Raw genomic sequence first — 20,753 nt, 5'->3', positions numbered from 1 at the left:
AGCCTCAAAACTGGCTCTAGCACAGAATGATTATGATTCTGGAGATAATCCCATTGGCCTGGGGAACAGACAGGAGAAGAACTTCACCTGCTAAAATCAGTCTGTAAAGAGGAGAAGAGATTTTGGCTCCTTCATATGCATAGACACCAATGCACTTGTGGATACATGGGTCACAAAGAATAGAGCAAATATGACATAACCAAAGGAAACTGATAAAGCATTAGTAACCAAGCCCTAAGAAATGATGATCTGCAACTTGTCTGACAAAGAACTCATGTTAAAAAAAATCAATGAAATGGAAAAGAATACAGACAGACAATTTAACAAAGTCAGGAAAGCAATGTATAAAAAAATAATAAGTTTAATAAAGAAATATGAAATTCCCATCATGGTGCAGTGGTTAACGAATCTGACTAGGAACCATGAGGTTGCAGGTTCGATCCCTGCCCTTGCTCAGTGGGTTAACGATCCGGCGTTGCTATGAGCTGTGGTGTAGGTTGCAGATGCAGCTCAGATCCCGTGTTGCTGTGGCTCTGGTGTAGGCTGGCAGCTACAGCTCCAATTAGACTCCTAGCCTGGGAACCTCCATATTCTGCAGGAGCAGCCCAAGAAATGGCAAAAAGACAAAAACAAAAACAAAACAAAAACAAAAACAAAAACAAAAACAAACAAACAAAAAACAAATAAAAAAAATATAAAGAAATAGAACTCATAAAAAAGAGCCAAAGAGGAACCCTCAAACTAAAAAATACAATGACAGAACTACAAAATTTAATAGAAAGCTTAAACAGTAAAACTGATCACACATAAGAATGAATCAGAGACCCTGAAGACAGATCATTTGAAATTAGAGGAACGAAAAGAAAAATGAATATAAAAAGAGTGAAAAAAATTTAAATTAAAAAGAATAAAAAAAAAAAACTATGTGAATTATGGGACATTATCAAGTGAACTAATGTTCACATTGTGGGCATTCCAGTAGAAGAGACAGAGAAAATGTACAGAGTTTATTTAAAGAAACAATAGCTGAAAACTCTCCAAATCTTGGGAGAGAGATATACACCTAGGTACAGGAAACTCAAAGGGCCTCAAGCAAGATCAAACCAAAGATTACTCTTAGACACATTATAATCAAATGTGAAAAGTCAAAGAGAGAATTTTGGCTATCAGTGAATTTCTCTATGGAAACCTTGCCAGTCAGGAGAGAATGGGGTGAAATATTCAAAGTGATGAAAGAAAAAAAAAATGCCAAGCAAAAATACTAGACTCAGAAAAACTGTCCTTCAAAATAAGGGAGAGCTAAAGACACTCTCAGACAAATAAAAGCTAAGGGAGTTCATCACCACTAGACCTGTCTTATAAGAAATGTTAAAGGAAGTTTTTCAAATTGAAATAATGATAGTAAATAATAACATGAAAACATATAAAAATCAATGGTAAAGTTACATATATTGTCAAATTAGGAATAGCATAATATTGTATTGGTGGTGTGTAAATAATGTTAAATTCTAGTATAAAAGTTTTTACAATATATAAAAAATAACTACAGTTACAATAATTATTATTGGACACACACTATACAGAGATGTAAAGTATGATAAAAATAGCAAAAATGTGGGGGGAAGCAAATAAAAATATAGAGATTTTATATGCAATTGTAGGTAAGTTTCTATCAACTTAAAATAGACTTATATCTGTAAGTTGCTTTATATAAGCCTCATGTTATCATAAAGGAAAAAAATCTATGGTATATACAGAAAAGATAAAGAGAAAGGAATTAAAGAACATGAATTAAATCACAAAGGAGGACAGCAAGAGAAGAAGAAGGGAAAAAATGAATTAAAAGAAAACAATGAACAAAATGGCAATGTAAGTCCTTACACAGCAATAATTACTTTGAATGCAAATGGATTAAATTTTCTAATCAAAACACAAAAAGTGACTGAATACATATAAAAATAAGATCCAACAATATGTTACCTACAGGAGACTCACTTTAGCTTTAAAGACACACATAGGCTGAAAGTGAAAGGATGGAAAAAGATATTCCAAACAAATGGTAACTAAAAGAGAGAAGAATGACTATATTTATATCAGTAAAATAGATTTTTAGTGAAAATCAGTCACAAGAGACCAAAAAGGCCCCTATATTATGATAAAAGTGTCAATTATTCAAGAGGATATGAAATCTGTAAATATATATGCATTCATATTGGAACACCTAAATATTCAATGCAATTAACCAAACTGAAGGGAGAAATAGACAGCAATACAGTAATAATAGTGGACTTTGACACCTCACTTTTATATTGAATAGATAATTAAGATAGGAAATTAATAAGGGAGATGTGAAGAACACTATAGACCAAATGTACTTAACAGACATTAATAGAATATCTTCCTAAGTAGCAAAATACACATTCTTTTCAATCATACAGTCTGAACAAATCATGTATCTGAACAGTCTTCAGGACAAATCGTATGTTGGGCCACAAAACAAGCCTTAATAAATTTAAGAAGATTGAAACTATATCAAGTATCTTTTTTGGCCACAATGGTATGAAATAAGAAATCAAAAAAAGGAGGATATGGAAAAATTCACAAATACATGGCATTTAATATGCTCTTGATCAATTGATGGATTAAAAGACAAAGCAAAAAGGAAATGAGAAAGTATCCTGACTTGAAGAAAAATGGAAATACAAACACCAAAACTTATGGGATGTAGCAAAATCAATTCTTAGAGGAAAATGTGTAGTAATAAATGCCTATATTAAGAGAAAAGAAAGATCTCAAGTAAACAGCCTAACTTTATACCTCAAGGAATTAGAAAAAGAATAGCCTAAGCCCAAAGTTAGCAGAAGGAAGAAAATAATAAAGATCTGAGTACAAGTAAATGAAATAGAGCCTAGAGAAAAAGAAGAACAAAAGCACTGAAATGAAGAGTTGGCTTTTTGAAAAGATAAATTATACTGACAAAGCATTAACTAGACTAACCAAAGGGTGGGGGTGACTTAAATACAAATTATAAATGAAAAAGGAGATAATACACCTGGCACCAAAGAAATACAAAGGATATATAAAGGCTACTATGAATAATCATACACCAACAAATTGGATAACCTAGAAGAAAGGGATAAATTCCTAGAAATATGTGACTTCCCAAGACTGAATCATGAAGAAATAGAAAATTTGAACAGACTAATAACAACTAAGGAAATGAAGCAGTAATAAAAAACACAAGCCTAGGACTAGATGGTTTCATTGGTTAATTTACCAAATATTTAAAGAAGAATTAATGTAATCTTTCTTAAACTCTTCCAAAGCAATATTGAAGAGGAGGGAAAACTCCCAAACTCATTTTATGAGGTCAGCATCATCCTGATACCAAAGCCAGGTAAGGACACTACAAGAAAACTACATGCCAACATCCCTAATGAGTATAGATACAAAAATTCTCAGCAAAATACTAGCAAATCAAATTCAACTGTAGTTTAAACAGATAATACAATGTGATCAAGTGATATTTACCCCTGGGATGCAAGGATGGATCAACATATGCAAATAAATAAATGTGGAATACCACATTAACAGAAAGAGGAACACAAATTATATGATTTTGTAAATAAATTTAAAAAAAGGATTTGAAAAAAACATTTTTCATTTCATTGTAAAAGCTCTCAACAAATTGTGTAAAGAAAATACCAAAAAAAAAAAAAAAAAAAAAAAAAAAAAAAAAAAAAAAAAAAAAAAAAAAAAAAAAAAAAAAAAAAAAAAAAAAAAAAAAAAAAAAAAAAAAAAAAAAAAAAAAATCAACACAGTAAAGGCCATATATGACAAAACTATAGTTAATATCATACTTGATGGTGAAGAGCTGAAAGCTTTTTTTTCCTAAGATCAGAAATAAGATGAAGGTGCCCCCTATCACCACTCCTATTCAACATAGTACTTACTAGAAGTCTTAGCTAGAGCAATAAGGCAGGAAAAGGAAATAAGAAGCAGTCAATAGAAAAGGAAGAAGAAAATTTTCTCTGTTTGCAAAATATACGCTCCTATATAGAGAAAGACCTAAAGACTCCACCGAAAAACTGTTAGAACAATTCAACAAACTCAGTAAATCTGCAGGATACAAAATCTACATACAAAATTAAGCTGCATTTCTACATACTACCAACAAATTCTCTGAAAAAAAAACCAGGGAAAAATGTTCACAATAGCCAAGACATGGAAACAATCTATGTGTCCATCAACGGATGAATGGATAAAGAAAAAAAAAAAATATATATATATATATACACTACATACATACAATAGAATATTATTCAGTGATAAAAATGAAGGAAACCTTGTGTTTTATGATAATTTGGATTGACCTTGAGGGCATTATGCTTAAATGAAACAAATCAGACAGTGCAAAAGAAATACTATATGATCTCACTTTTAATGTGTAATGAAAGCATTGAATTCCTAGAAACAGAGTAGAATGCTAGTTGTCAGAGGCTAAGTGGTGGGGAAAAGGGAAAGATATTGGCCTAGCCAATAGATAAATAATTGCTAGGCATACATATACAGCTTGGTGAATATGGTTAACAATACTGTATTCATATACTTGAGAGTTGCAGACAGATCTTAAATGTCCCCACTACAAAAGGAAATTAATTATGTTAGGTGACAGATATGCTAAGTAACATTACAGAGGTAATCATTTCACAATATATATGTGTATCAAATCATCACATTGTACACCTTAAATGTACACAATGTTATATGTCCATTATATTTCAATAAAGCTGGGGAGGGGAAAAAAAAACAAATAAAACGTACAAAACCCAATCAATTAAAAAGTTGCTTTGTTACTCGAAGTCAAATAACTAGTCCAGTAGAACTCTCTTCAATTTACTGAATAAACTACTACATTTGAGGGGAAAAAAAAGTTTGGACTCTGGAGAGTTAAGAAATAATAAAATTAAATACAAATTTAAAATATTATTAAGTTGGCACAACACTGTAAATCAACTATACTTTAATAAATTTTTAAAATAAAGTATTAAGAAATCTTGATGAGAGAAGGAAAATAGAGAACCCTACATCAGGAACAAAAAGGTGGTTTAGAAAAATGATAAATAAATATTGTTCTCTTTGACATATGAAAGGGTATTAGTCAATTCCCTTCAGAAGGATCGATAAGTGAAAGGTTCCGTAGACTTTTTAGAACAATAAAACTTTTAAGAAAATGTAGACTGAAGACTTCCTTATCAAGATGAAGGTGGTAGCTATACTGGATGTGGGCTAGGGAAGAGATTTACTGACAGCAGGAATGGCTTGAGATTGACATTCAGGTCTTTGGGAGTTTTTAACTTTTAAACACCTATTGATAGTCGTCAGATGTTATTGGCAGCTGGCCATTTCTTTTTTTTTTATTATTCTCAAATATTTATAAGTCATATATGCAAAATTGACTAGTGACAGATGCCATTATTTAGCAAATGGATTATCAAAATAAGACTGGGGTAGGGCTTAATGATGAATTGTGTATTGCATTTTAAAAGCAATTTTCTATTTTGCATGTAGCATATTAGCACACAATTATGTGATCATTAAAAACTAGTAGTGATATAATTTGAATAAGTTTTTTTAAGTCATTTCTTTCCTATATTTCAGATTTGCTTTCATATGCTTTCTTACACTTCCAATATATAATTTTTCAATTAAAAACTTGGTAGAAATAGATGATAGATATTTGAATAAAAAATATTAAGCACATTAATATTTTGATTTCGTGATTATAGAATATCTTTGTTTTAGTAAATTCTACCTTTCATGTCAATTCAACCATGGAAACATCTGGTAATTATATTCTAAATAAAGTGGCTTGAATTTTACACTTTGAAATTGTTCTAGTTTACATGTTTTATTACTTGGTACCTTACTGGACTACTAAAGTCTATAGGCCTCAAATACTGAACTCTGTCATTAAATAAAATATATATAGTATGATATAGTGAAGAAAAAAACCAGAAACCTAGCTTAAATCCTAACTGCCATTAATTTTTATTTTACTCATTTGAGATTTTGTTGCCTGATCTATAAAATAGCAGCTCCCTATAGATAATGTCTAAGATCGAGAGTTTTTAAAAAAATTAAATCATTTCTTTCCTGTATTTTAGATTTGTTTTCATATGCTTTCTTACATTTCCAACATATAATTTGGAATATAATTACCGCTGTATAGCAAAATCTTGGCCCAAAGGAAGCATTCAGTAGATATTAATTTCCTTCCCTTGTAATCCTTAAGAGAACAGCGGGCAGAGGATAAATGGTACAAGTTTTAATTAAGAGGGTAAGAGTTAGCAGAGTGGCATAGGGAGCACAGGATTTGGGGTCAGAAGGTTTGATTTCTATGACTTAAAAGCTTATGATATTGGGCAAGGTGCACACCAAAATTAACTAGTTTTCTCCTTCTAGAACTCAAAAAAGCATTCTACACTGTTCATGTTGAGGCAAATGATCTAATCAGTTCCAGGAAAAAATACTCCCAAACAAACAAACAAACAAAAAACCCTAAAGTGTTTCTAAATGATTTTATAGAAGTACTGTGTTTCACTGATAGACATGAGGACAATAACTCCTGAGACTATTAATAATCAGTAACCTTGTAATTGAAGGAGAAAGAAAAATAAATTCTATGATCTAAGATTGCATAGACACCAATATATTTCATATCCCTGAAATGGAACAGCTCTTCATATTTTCCAGGATCATTGGGTGGAGATTATTAAAGATTTCTCTAACTCATTTTTTTTTTTTTTTTAGGGCTGTACCTGTGGCATATGGAAGTTCCCAGGATGGGGATCGAATTGGAGCTGCAGCTGCGGGCCTACACCACAGCCACAGCAATGCTAGATTTAAACTATGTCTGTGACCTACCCTGCAGCTCTTGGCAATGCTGAATCCTTAACCTACTGAACGGGGCCAGGGATCAGACCTGCATTCTCATGGATACTAGTCGGGTTTGTTACCGCTGAGCCACAATGGGACCTCCATCTAACTCATTTTATCCAATACCTGTAATAGCTCCCAAAGTTGAACTAGGAGTGATCTCTTTCTTCATCTTTAAAATAGGAATCATATTAGTGATTACAGTGTTCTTATAAGCTTGCCCATCATCATTATGAATAAGCCTGTGTGTCATACCCTATATTCAGAGGATAAAAAACAAAAACAAAACAGTTTGCACTCTGAGAAAAACAAACATAAAGTAGATTCACCCAGTCTAGCACTAGATCCACCCCACAAAATGGAGTCTTAAGACTGTTTCCATAAATTGCTACCTACTCTACCAACATCTACCAATAAAATCTTCAATGTAAGAGAGCTATCGTTGCTGTTTTCTTCTAAAAATAGACTACCTATAATGTAGCAACCTTGTTTTTCTTTAAACATTATTTATACATTTTTATAACGATTTTTATTTTTCTATTATAGTTGATTTACAGTGTTCTGTTGATTTTCTACTGTACAGCAAAGTAACCCAATCTCACATACACACACACACACACACACATTCTTTTTCTCACATTACCATGCTCCATCATATGTGACTAGTTCCAGTGCTATACAGCAGGATCTCATTGCTTATCTATTCCAAAGGCAATAGTTTGCATCTATTAACTCCAGATTCCCAGTCTATCCCACTCACTCTGCTCCCCCCTCCGCCCCTTAGCAACCACAAGTATGTTCTCCAAGTCCATGAGTTTCTTTTCTTTCTTTTTCTTTTCTTTTTTCTTTTTTTTTTTTTTTTTTTTTTTTTGCCTTTCAGGGCTGTACCTGCAGCATATGGAGATTCCCAGGCTAGGGGTCCAATTAGAGCTATAGATGCTGGCCTACTCCACAGCCACAGCAATGCAGGATCTGAGCCCCATCTGTGACCTACACCACAGCTCAGGGCAATGCCAGATCATTATCCCACTGAGTGAGGCCAGGGATTGTACCCGCAACCTCATGGTTCCTAGTAGGATTCATTTCTGCTGCACCATGACGGGAACTCCCATGAGTTTCTTTTGTGTGGTAAGTTTCATTTGTGCCATATATTAGATTCAAACATTAGTTATATTTATTTTATGGACATTTTTGCAAAGTTAAGGAATAATTCTTTTCTTCCTAATTTTGTTTTTGAGCTTTCTGTTCACGAAAGAAATAAATATGGTCAGGAATCTTGAAGTCACAATGCTCTACGAGTAGTAAGCATTCACTAGTAAGTGCTTGTTACTCAAAGAGAAAAGGGCTACAAAAATGATGTGACTTAAATGCCATTTTAGTAAAAATGAAGAAGAGAATAACTAGATCCTGGGATTATGAGGGTAATCTTTAAAAGTTAGGGGGAAATATGAGAGAGAAAAAGAGAAAGGAGGGAGAAGAGACAGGAAAGGAAGGAATACCTTTATAGAAGCTTTTAAGCAAAAGTGGAAGGGAAACCCCAGTCAGAGGGAGGGAGGAGACAAGGAGTCTGATGTTGTTATGGTAACTGTATTTTCTTTGTAATTACTCCAGCCAAGAGAGTGGGATACTGTGTTAGTGTATGGTCAGCTCTAGAGATGGTCCTCTGCCTTTATCAGGCTGGTCAGCTAGCATTTCATTAGAATAAGGCAACATTCTAGAGTCACTACAAATACTTCAACTATATTTCTGATGAAAAGTAGATTCTTCATTAATTAGCACAATGGATGTTAGAAATCAAGTTTCATTGCTAAAATTAGTGGCCTTTTTCTAACCATTGAAGATCTTGGAAAAGGAAGCTCCATGTTGAAATCAGTGTTATTCAAGACATATGGATTACTTAACATAATTTAGACACATCCCGCCCCTCAGGTATCTGTGGCCAGTAGTCTGCTCCCTTAGGGAAATTGTTCCAGGTTTGATTCCAAATGGTCCTGTGTTCTGATGAGGAATACTCTCTCTCTCTCTCTCTCTCTCTCTCTTTTTTTTTTTCCCCAGAAATTAAAATTTACTTCAGAAAGAACTTGTAACCAAGCAGGATTCTGTGAGGCCTTCCCAGCATGGACCCCCACTCATGTCCTCCACCTGCCTTTTTATCTATGGAAAAACTTTAGTCAAAGAACCAATTTAATAAGAGGAGTGAAAAAATACAGAGAAAAAAGAAAACAGTAATTATCACTTAGCCATTCGACAAAGTCGAGGACCATCCGTTCTCGAGGACTATAGATAGTATTCTGAGCCATGACCTTGGAGCTGTTTAGCAGGTGCTGAAGCCCTCACTGGGTGGAAGAGGTCCTCTGTATGCTGCCCACAAGCATGGAGACCCCAGACCTGATGGAACCAGAAGGTTAATGACGCTGACTCCCAGTTGCCTCACCATCCACCAGTCAGGAAGATGTCTAGGAGCTGATCATGCCCTGCTCCTCAAAGACTTTTAAGACTCCACACTACCTGCTTAAGGGAGGGGAGCACAGTCCTTGAGGCACGATCCTGCTGTATCCCCTCTTTGCCTGGAAATTAAAGCTACCTTTTCTGTTTCCTCCAACTATGTCTCTGCATTTCTATTTGTCATCAGTGTACAGAGGTAGCTGATATTTCTGAAACAAACTTAAAAAGTTATATGAAAGAGAAAAGACAATAAAATATTAAAGAAAATGTTGAAAAAATATAAACATCTCAGATCATAACACTCTACAATGCTGTTTTCATGCCTAAGTTTTATCTTTCAGTTCTTATCTATACAGAGACATAGCTATCTGCAAAGCTGATAATCATAGTGTACAAATCTTTTTGTGTCCTGCTTTTCATTTAATACCATAACATTTTTTTATATCACTACCCAGTTGATGAAGAATATTCTTGGTTGTCATTAGATGGTTAGCCTGACCCCACCACTGGACTTCTGCCACATTTCCCTCAGGGGAAACTATTGTACATTTTTGGGAACTCACATCTACACAACACACACACACACACAAACACACACACACACGGCACAGAGTTGCATCTTCTCTAAGATCATAGGATAGGTTACATGCTTGCTTAATAATAAATGTATAGGCGGCAGAATTTGTCCAAATTTTCTTTCACTATTTTATGGAATCAAGGTTGCAGAGGAGTAATTAACATTTTCCTACTCCCTAACCATTATAGTTACCTCATTTACCCAACGGGACCTGAGAATTATGTGTGACTGCATTGTTTTGGGTCCATTTTCAACAGCTGTGTTTGTCCAAAGACCAGTATCTCATTCTAACTGGAACCGTGCATGACCAGATTCCATACGGGTAGCAAGGCTGCAAATGTTAAACTCTTAACAACAGTTGCTTTCTGAGCTAAGAAGGTTTTCTGCTCTGGCAGGCAGTATCAAGAAATGCTTCCCACCACCAAATTGTCACAGTAGATGTGTACTTAGAAAGAAAAATCTGGCCAAGTGTGGAGGATAAAATGGAGGGGTGGAGAATGAAGGCTAAGAAGGAGGTAGGGGAGGCTTGCAAAAAGCATTTGCAATAAAGAGTAAGGGAAAAGTCTATTTTCATGAGATACAATTTCCTGACTAATTGAAAGTAGCAGATGAGGAAGAAGTGAAGCAAATGAGGTAGAGGATGGTACAAAGAATTGAGATGTAAAATGGAGGGTAACAAAAAATGAGAGGAGGGGGTGTGTGATTAAAAAGCTGGGGTAGGAACTTATCATAGTGGAAAAAAAAACCAATAGGTTATTGGAAAAAATGATAATAAAACAAGAGAATTGGAAGAAGGACATTTAGATTTAGAAGTCATTCGTGCATAAATAAGTGTAAATAGCATTGTAATATGATTCAAAAAGGTAGGTGTGGCAGAATTAGAAGAGAAGTTCTAAGGCCAGAGTCCTTGGGAAATGATAAAATATAAGGTGTTCACAGCGGTACAAGGAAAGATGTGGACAAACCAAGAGAGCAAAGCATTGATATGTTCTATCTTGGAAAATAGAATTCTTCTGATATAGAATTGATACGGTCTGATAACACCTACTGTAATCACTTGAAAGGACTGACTTAATGTGTCCCAGGTGTCAAATAGTCCATCTCCTAGTCTGATACAGTGATGAAAATTTTTGGGATTTGGAGTCATTTAGACCTGGACTTAAATCCTTTTCTTCTGGTTGTATGGTTCTCTGAGTATCAATAAAGTAGTTAACACAGCGCTTATTATTTAATACATATTCAATACATGGTTAATGAATCTGCTATCATCAATCACCATAGTGCTGACATTACTTCGAAATATGAGTTAAATTTTCTTTCCCTGTTCTTGACCCTCTTTGCCTTTCAAGGGTACTGTATGTATTCTCTTTCAGAGGTAACATGGTAGCCAAGAATAAAGACGACTGAGCAACTTTTGACTTTCAAATTGCAGTTTTTAAAGCCAAGTCAAAAATATGAAAAGCTTTGCATCACTCTTTCTTTTTTAAGGCTGCACCTGTGGCATATGGAATTTCCCCAGGTCGAATGGCGGAGCTACAGCTGCCAGCCTACGCCACAGCCACAGTAATGCAGGATCCCCGACCCACTAAGTGAGGCCAGGGTTCTAACCCATGTCTTCAGGGATACTAGTTGGATTTGTTTCTGCTGCACCACAATGGGAAATCCTGCATCTCTCAAGAGTTATCTCTTTTGTGGAAGAAGAAAGGTCTTGTAGGAAAGGTAGGAAGAATGGGGACTTGATGATGTCAGAGAAATTTTTCAACACTGAAAGAGTATATATTTGTTCAACCATAATAGCATGTGTAGAGGATCCAAGAGGATGTGACTAAGGTTTAGAGGCAGCTAAACTCTTCAGAATCTTCTACTGTTCAGAACATGACAAAAATTATACTGGAAATTGATAGTTCGGCTGAAACTATTCTTATTCAGAACACAAAATAAATATATTCAAAATAGGGTTAATAGATAAAGTGAGACTTGTTTAGGTAATCTGCTTTTTAAAATATCTTCTACAATGCTAATTGTGCAAACAGTAGATCTTTAGGTTATACTGAACATACCAATTTTTTTAAAAGGCTAAAATAATAGAGCTCAGTGTTTAATAAAATAAAGGCTTTGGAAATAGACCTATATTCAAACCCCATCTTGGCCTCTTACAGTAATACTAGTATTAATTTCTTCAGTAAGTTATTAAACTCTTCAGTAAGTTACTTAAGCCTGAGGTGTTTATCAGTAAAATGGAGATTAAAATATTGACTTCAGAATTTTTTGAGGCTTTGCAAAAATGATTTTAAGAATGCCTAGCACTTTGCTTGATTCTTATTCAACAATGACTCTGACGCTGGCAATGTCCTTAGCAAAAAAGCCCAAATAATTTGTATAAACAGGCAAGAAAGTTAGAAACAAAGAATAAATAGGCAAACCAGCACTTAAAAAAAACAATCTTGCTGCAGCACAGACTTGACGGTAAAGGGAAGGGGAAAAGGTTAAAAAGAGAGGAGTGCTAGAGTCACTCAATAAATTGCTCCGGAGTTCCCATCGTGGCGCAGTGGTTAATGAATCCGACTAGGAACCATGAGGTTGCGGGTTCGGTCCCTGCCCTTGCTTAGTGGGTTAACGATCCGGCGTTGCCCTGAGCTGTGGTGTAGGTTGCAGACGCGGCTCGGATCCCGCGTTGCTGTGCCTCTGGCGTAGGCCGGTGGCTACAGCTCTGATTCAACCCCTAGCCTGGGAACCTCCATATGCGGAGGGAGCGGCCCAAGAAATAGCCAAAAAAAAAAAAAAAAAAAAATTGCTCCTCTTCACACGTCTGAAAATCTACAGCTCTACCTGTGATTTATGGAAATGTGGTAACATGGACAATTGCTTCATTTTCCTTTGTACCAATTAGAGAAAAATGGACAGTTAGTAAAAAAGATTATAACTTGAGCTCTGGGGTTCTGGATGTCAAGTCGACAAAACAACAAAAACAAAACCCCCCAAACAAAAAAGATTTTAAATATTATAAAGAAAGCATTACCATCTGCAATATTTATTGTCAGTTCACATACGTTTGCTATATTGTTAAGTCTATCTTATATATGAATCACTTTCAAATGACCAAAAAAGGATAAAAAAAACTTTAATCTTGAAATAGGCAGTTTATGAAACTCAGTTTTAAGGACCCCAAATTCTTCTTAGATTGTACACATATTCATGGCTGATCAGAGGCAAATAATAATTATTATTTCTATGACAACAATATTTATTTATCCAATTTGAATAAAAATGTTAGATACATTATTATGAAAACAATGTGCTTGTTCACTTTCCTATCTGTTGGTCCCCACTTGGAATAAAAATTAGCCTGTCTGAAAATAGCTAAATAAATAGGATTGAAAAGACCACTGAATGAATTCTGAAATATTCAGTACTGTTTATTATAACTGATCAGTCTAAATAAGGAACAAATTGGGATTCAAACTATTGGGCTAGGGAACACAATTAAAAGAGACACTCCTTACCTATATAGAAATAAAGCTGGACTTTCAATACTGATTACAAGGTGAGAGAGAATGAACACTGTGATAACACTGCAATCAGCATCTGTAATTCACAAGTCCTATTTGGAGTACAATTTTAGAAAGGGTAGGTGTTGCTTCACAATTTTCTGAGGCAAATAACTATTGGCTCCAAAGCATTACACATATAATTCCATATAAAAGATGAATTTACAAGATGAACATTGAAAGACTATAAGAGCTGCTGCAAATGGTTATGAAGGTAACTTTTCTTTTCCTTCGATAAAACAAAAGCAGGAAACAAGTAAAAATATTCAGAAAGAACATTAAAAGACGGAACTCATCTTACCTCCATCCAGCTCCTCAGCCCCAAAATGATTCCTGTAGAAGAGCATGATTTCTATCTTGTAACATTTGTAGATGGTTACCAAGCAAACAAGCAGCAAAAGGATAGCACCAAGCCCTCCAGCAAGTTCAACTGTATACATCAGCTCTAGAAAAAAAATTACAAGAGGGAATTATATTCACATGTAAAATCATACTTTCAACTTGATTTCACAGTCTTGTGGATGAGATCAGATGTGGGTAATGGATTACCACAACTTTTTCCCTTTCTGCATGAGAATTTGACCTTTTGATAACTTTCTAGCTGTTACCTTGGTAACCAGATAAGGTGGTATGTAGTAACTCTGTTGCTAAGCAACATTGCTTATGGTAAAAATGAACCTATGTTGGTAGATTGCATTTGGACTGAGAGAATTATAAATGCCTAATTGGAAACTATAATTTTGGGATTGCTGGAGTGCAGTAACTCCTGTATATAAATCTACCTCTTGCAGGAATCTTGCAAGCTATGCTTATGGAGTTGATAAAAGAAATATTGGTTCCTCTGGATATGAGGCTTTTAAGTAGGATGGTTCCTGAACTCAGTTCCTGAAGGGTAGTGTGGATGTCACACAGTGTTGGGCGGGCCGCCTAATGGGTACTTTCTGCTGGCTCCTGCAAGAAGCAATAATCCTTGTCCTACATCTTTTTGAACAGAGTGGTGCCAATGTTGCTGACCATAGTCTCGGAGGCTGAGTGCTAACTTGGGCCTAAGAAGTAGGCTCCCTAATGGATGTCACACTGGACTATGTTGGTAGTATTTTCCTTTCGCTAAGTTACTTAATTTTTTTTCTTATCTTTTCTTTCTCCCTTTACTAGGTACGTTATTATGTTCTATCCAAAAGAGTAATTTTTTTGCCATTCACTGTATACAAGTTATCTGATTCCTATTGAATGTCTATATTAAAAAAAGAGACAATTTTAGGTATAAAATATGCACTTTTTTTCTCCTTTAGCGCTCATGAAAATCATAACAAAATATAAACACAGATTTTGAAATGTACTTTAACTGCCTGTGTATGCATGTTGACGTTGATCATCATAGTCCAAATGTTACTGATGGGTAGCCATTGTTCACTGCAGTTGACAATTACCTTGAAAAGTACTATTTTCCTTAATTATCATTAAAGATAAATATTCCTAAAGTTATGGTTCTAAAATAATGGCATTTTTCATCTTGTAATTTACAATCAACCAATGGGTTATCTAGTTTTATAAAAGTTAATGTAGGCTTAGACTGAGAACTTTATTCTTTTTTTTTTGTTTGTTTTTTAGGGCCGTACACACGACACATGGAGATTCCCAGGTTAGGGGTCATACTAGAGCCGCAGCTGCCGGCCTACACAACAGCTACAGCAATGCCAGATCCTTAACCCACTGAGCAAGGCCAGGGATCAAACCTGCATCCTCATGGATACTAGTCAGAATTTGTCTCCGTGGAGCCACGACGGGAACTCCTAGACTAAGAACCTTAAATAATCTATGCTTTTGTAGTAACAATTACTCTTGTGTTATAAGATCACTGCTGAGATCTCACAAATGGGTGCCACACAGTATCACTGATAAATAACATGAAAAATACGTTCGTCATTTTTTCACAAGGACATTTTTGTGCTTTTGTGTATGTGTGTGATTTTAAGTGATGTCACTTTTCCTGTGATAATTACAGAAAAAAAAAACCCTCAGCCATACTTCTCATTACCTAGTGCTTCATTTCTAATTCAACAGTTTAAAAAGGTAATACATATAACTACTGTTTAACCAAGTGTATTTTTTTATGAAAATTAAAAGGGACACAGAAGAAAAACATATAAAAAGTGATTGGGACTTTATGAATTTAAGAACAAAAAATAAAGTGAGTTATTAGATCTTTTAGAGTCTCAGTAAATTAATATGAAGTATGAAATACCAAAAAGTACCTCACAGGAATTTATATATTTTATATTTATAAATATCAGACAGCTTTATCTGCGCAATCTGGTGAGAGACTTCACAAGATAGTTACTACAAAAGTACCAGGAATGAAATATAAAATACTCTTTATTGTTTTGTGAACAGAAAGGATTAGCGGGCAGATAGTTCTCTGGGGTACAATGGGTCTTGTTTTCTCAGGATATCAGTTAAATTCCACCATACATAGAAGCTTGCATAAGAGTTTAACTTATGCCCACAGACTAATTTATTTACCAGAAAAATCTGATTTAAGTTACACTGCATATAATGTGAGAGATAAGCATTTGGACTATTTTTTTCCCCTCAGACTCATTGTTTTCTAATACGATGCATTAAACGCTTGGAATTTATTACTTTAAAAATGTTGTGTGAGAAAAGAAATAAAAAATAATGCAGAATGCTTAACTTCGACTCCCAAACACTGCTAGTGGACGTGCCCAATGGTACTACTACACCAAAGCATTTATCCAAAGGAAATACAAGCAGATGTTCACAAGAAGATTTGCACAAGAATGTTCAGAGTAGTCTTATTCATAGTAGCCACACCTGGAAACAACCCCAATGTTCATTAGCAGGGTATGATGAACAAAGTGCTGTATGTCCACGTGATATATACTCGGCAGTAAAAAGAATGAACTACTGATAGCATGCAGCTTGCGTGAATCTCACAACATTATGTTAGGTGAAGAAAGCCAGACACAAAGTATTACCCTCCATATATTTATATTTAAATCAAGTCCAAGAGCAGGCCAAAATAAACCTTAGTGATGGAAATCACAAAACAGATGCTTTGCGTAATGGGTAATGTGAAAATTTATTGGAAAGGGACAAGAGAGAACATTCTGAGGTGAAAAAAATTTCTGTATTTTTTTTCAGATGTGGATAAAAGTATATACATTTGTCAAAACTCATTGATCTGAACACAAGATCTATATGCTTTGTCTTAATTGTACTTCATATCTTCAAAAATAAGATTTTTGTTTTTTAAAAAGAGCCATTATAATTTCTAACCTAAGGGCTATGTGGGAAAAAGCTGTAAGGAAAGCTGGGAGTCAGGACAGCTGCTTTGCTGTAGATAAGTGCACAGGCAGGGAATGCTTTTTCCATGGTGTCCCTAAGCACATCCTTTGATTTGGGAGCCATGGCACTGGGCCTGAGCATGCAGCAGGCCTTACAAGCCTCTATCTAGTTGAATAGCTTTTGGTACAATCAAAAACTGTGCCTGAAATGTTATCCTATGAATCCAAAAAGCAGAATTCTCATTCTCTTCAGATGGTATTTATAACATTGGTCTCCATACACATTTTTTTTTAGCTTATAAAAATGGAATATGTGTAAGTTAGAGAAAAATCTTAGGAAAGTAATTCCTTCTTGTTTTTAGAAAAATAATTGCCCCAAAATGAATTATTGCCATTGCTAGATGTCACGAGCCACTCAAAAAACTGTATACATCATCTCGAATACACTATTTACTAGGCTGATCAATAATCCTGCCTAAAATGTAATGAGAAAAAGAGAGCAGGGTTGATGAGGCTTAGTAATTACAGAAATAGTCTTACATCACATGTATACCTCCTTTAAGTTTACAAATATATGAAAAGTTATATATACCTAGAGTATGAGCAATAAAGCAAGAACAATTCTTCTGAGCCACATGTCATTTACCTAATAATAGGGATACCAAAAACCAGTCAAAGAAATAGCATTTACAAAGAGATAATTTACCCTGAGATCTTAACAGTATCTCAGATTTCCCCTAGAAACATCTATAGTGTTATATGCAGAAGTACAGTGTGCTTATAACAAACTTGGAAGTTGGAAAAGAAATGTCTTTCAGCCCTCAATACATACACCTTGCATAAGAATTACTAGGTTATTTTTATGCAAGAGTAATATACATGCTTTCAGATTATAAATGCGTGCAGGTTAAAATTTTTTCCATTTAAGTTTGTCACATTGGTTTATATAGCATGTGTAAATTCCCAAAGAAAACTGTGTATCAGATTTAGTTTCCATATTCTTTCGCTCCAAGCTGGACACATTCATTAATATGAGTGCCAGCCATTATTACTTATATCTTGTGTCAGGACAAAATTACTAAGGGGTTAAATTCTGTTAGAGTAAAAAAAAAAAAAAAAGATGGGTGCCCACTGCTATATTTTATCTTTACATTACAATGTGAAAGGTATTGCCCCAGCAAATGTCATTTTCCTTTTGAAATGGGATCTGTCTTTCAGTTCAAGTTCAAGTTGCCTGGAGTGGCAGCATTTAAAAAATAAAAAGATTCCATTTCAGCACAATTCAACATCAGAGGATGGAAAGAGAAAGTGCAAACCTTTGAAAATCTGTTTAGCCTTTGTGTTATTTTGTTAAAGTGATAGACTCTGCACCCTTTAAAGGATTGAGACTGAATATTGAAAATTGTAAAGCAAAATCACTAGGGCAAAACCTAAGGGAAACTGGCATTTGGTTAAACACAACAAATGAACAAGTGCCAAAGAGTTACATTTAAGGGCACCAGCAGTCATTTAGTTACAGGCAATTAACAATAGTCTGTGGAAAGCTCCAGTATCGGCTAAGGGAAAACACATTGATTATTGCTGCAGTAGTAGACTGCTTTAGGAATAAATTGCTTCAATTTAAAACTAGATTTGCTACAAGCATTTTGAGCAATGACTACAATTTTTTCTTATCAAGACAGTTGGACCACGGAACCCTTTAAAAGAAACAGCTAATTAAAATAAAGCGCATGCCATCCCTTAGTATATTGGATTACATCGCAAATAATAAATGCATTTGGTTTACACTAATCTTGCTGCAATTACCTAGTGTAGTTTGGAATCCTATTTTTTTATTGCCCAGTACCGGGTGTTATTGTTTGCAAACTTTTTCTGTGAGATATCTTTGAAGGGGTATAAGAATTAAATCAAAGTTTATATGTGATTTTGCTTGGAGTATGCATTTTGTATCTTTCTCTCCTCTCTCTCTCCCTATGTATATATTCTTGTTTAAAGTATAACTGAAGATTTTAGGTGGCTTATTCTTACATAGTTCATCCTAAAATTGCCTCATTCATAATATAAAGTCCTTTGAAATGCTCTGCCCTGATTTATGTGCAGTAAAATGCAAGTTTGTTGGGGAAATTCATGATAGACAATATAATGATCCCAGTTTATTCATTAGCCTCACCAAGTACATTTCTGCCTCTCTCATTGTGTTATAAAGAGCTAAACTTTATAAAGATTTACCCATCCACATAAATTCATATGCATATTTATTTCTCTGGAGCAGTATAACTTATTTGTTCCTGGCAGGAGGATAATTATGTTCAGCCTACAAAGATATTCAACTCAATTCTATAATACATCAATGCAATTTGGAAGCAGTTATAATTTTTTTCTGGTAACGCATTAAGAAGCCGAGTTGCTACTCATATAATAGCAAGAAAATGTTTTTAGAGGGTATAAACTAGTATGTAAAGACAGTAGTTTTGCTCTTGCAAAAGTGCTTTTTGGAACAAGGCAGGATATATAATAATAACAATAATAATAACAATTATTAATGAAAATGGTCTCTACATTTAACAGCTTGAACTGTTCAACCAAACGCTTTGGTAAAAGGTTACCTTCAAAGTGGTATACTTTGCTGTTTTGGAACGAGGTTTTTAACCTAAGTATAAAATTAACTTTAACTTAGTGTCAATTAAGAAGGCAAACATTGTCTTAGGTGGGACCTCTATTGAGGCCCTAATTAGACTAAGCTCCCACAAGCCCTTGGATCTGAAATGTTACACATTAACAAACTATTAAAATGAAAAAATAAATGTGAGACTAGAAAAAGAAACCACATTATTCTTTATACAGTTTGCTAGAGCATATCCTTGGAATTTACTTTTCTCTCCCCAACCAGCTAAGAAGGGTGCTAAGTTACACTTTGAATTTTTTTCCTATGAAGTAGCAAATAATCAATAGCAGTATATATTAAAAGACAACTTAAAATGAATAATGATAATAATCAAACATGAATCCATGAGTTTATATTATTTATAAACAGATTAATAAATTGGAAAGCTCTTCCTCAGAGCAGAATGCCAGTTGGTAAATATAGAAGGAATAATAGGGGAGTTCCCGTTGTGGCACAGCAGAAATGAATCTGACTAGGAACTATGAGGTTGCTGGTTCGATCCCTGGCCTCTATCAATGGGTTAAAGATTCAGTGTTGCTGTGAGCTGTGGTATAGGTCACAGACATGGCTCGGATCTGGTGTTGCTGTGGCTGTGGTGTAGGCTGGGGGCTACAGCTCTGATTCGACCCCTAGCCTGGGAATTCCATATGCCATGGGTGTAGCCCTAAAAAGACAAAAAGACAAAAAAGAATCTTTTTTTAAATAGAAGGAATAATTGAGTTAGAAAACCACACTTTTCTGCCATCCTAATAATAATTGACTCAGGCAAGAATTATTAACAGGGGCTAAAGTTAATGGGTGAAAGACTGATGAAGAAGGATATTCATACTGCCTTAAAGTATCTTCCTACTGATTATTTAATAATGATTAAGGGAGAAATGGACACAGTCTTAAGGAAGTGACTAAAATGAAAATCACCAGTAATGCCACAAATTAACATCATGTACCTCCTGATATAATGCATTAAGAGAGTGTAATACCATTTATGTAGAATTCCAGCTAGATATAGGTAAATATCCAAAAAGGGGGGAAATAACAGGCAAACTCAAACTGAGGGACATGGTATTAAAAAATAGAATCTGGTTTCTACTCTTTGAAAACGCCAATGCCACAAAAGACATAGAAAGGCTGAGGAATAAACCCAGATTAAGAGAGACTAAACAGACTTCACAATTAAATGTACTGCATAATCCTGGGTGGAAAATATGGTATAAAGGATACTATGGGGATACCCTTTGGAATGAGAATATAGACTATATATTAGATAATAG

General features: G+C 34.6%; 1 protein-coding gene across 3 annotated transcripts in view; it reads right to left on the bottom strand.

Annotated features, from left to right (window-relative positions):
• IL1RAPL1 (interleukin 1 receptor accessory protein like 1) overlaps positions 1 to 20,753 on the bottom strand; it is a 1,403,038-nt gene that overhangs the window by 11,953 nt on the left and 1,370,332 nt on the right. For all 3 annotated transcript variants that reach the window (XM_003360251.5, XM_021080209.1, XM_021080210.1), the window contains exon 9: positions 13,811 to 13,954. In XM_003360251.5, the coding sequence (XP_003360299.3) occupies positions 13,811 to 13,954 (144 nt within the window). The remainder of the gene's footprint in view (positions 1 to 13,810; positions 13,955 to 20,753) is intronic.

This window comes from Sus scrofa, chromosome X (genome assembly GCF_000003025.6).
Source record: "Sus scrofa isolate TJ Tabasco breed Duroc chromosome X, Sscrofa11.1, whole genome shotgun sequence".
Lineage (NCBI taxonomy): Eukaryota > Metazoa > Chordata > Mammalia > Artiodactyla > Suidae > Sus > Sus scrofa.
The sequence above is the reverse complement of the archived record's forward strand: the minus strand, read 5'-3'. Positions and strand labels throughout refer to the sequence as shown.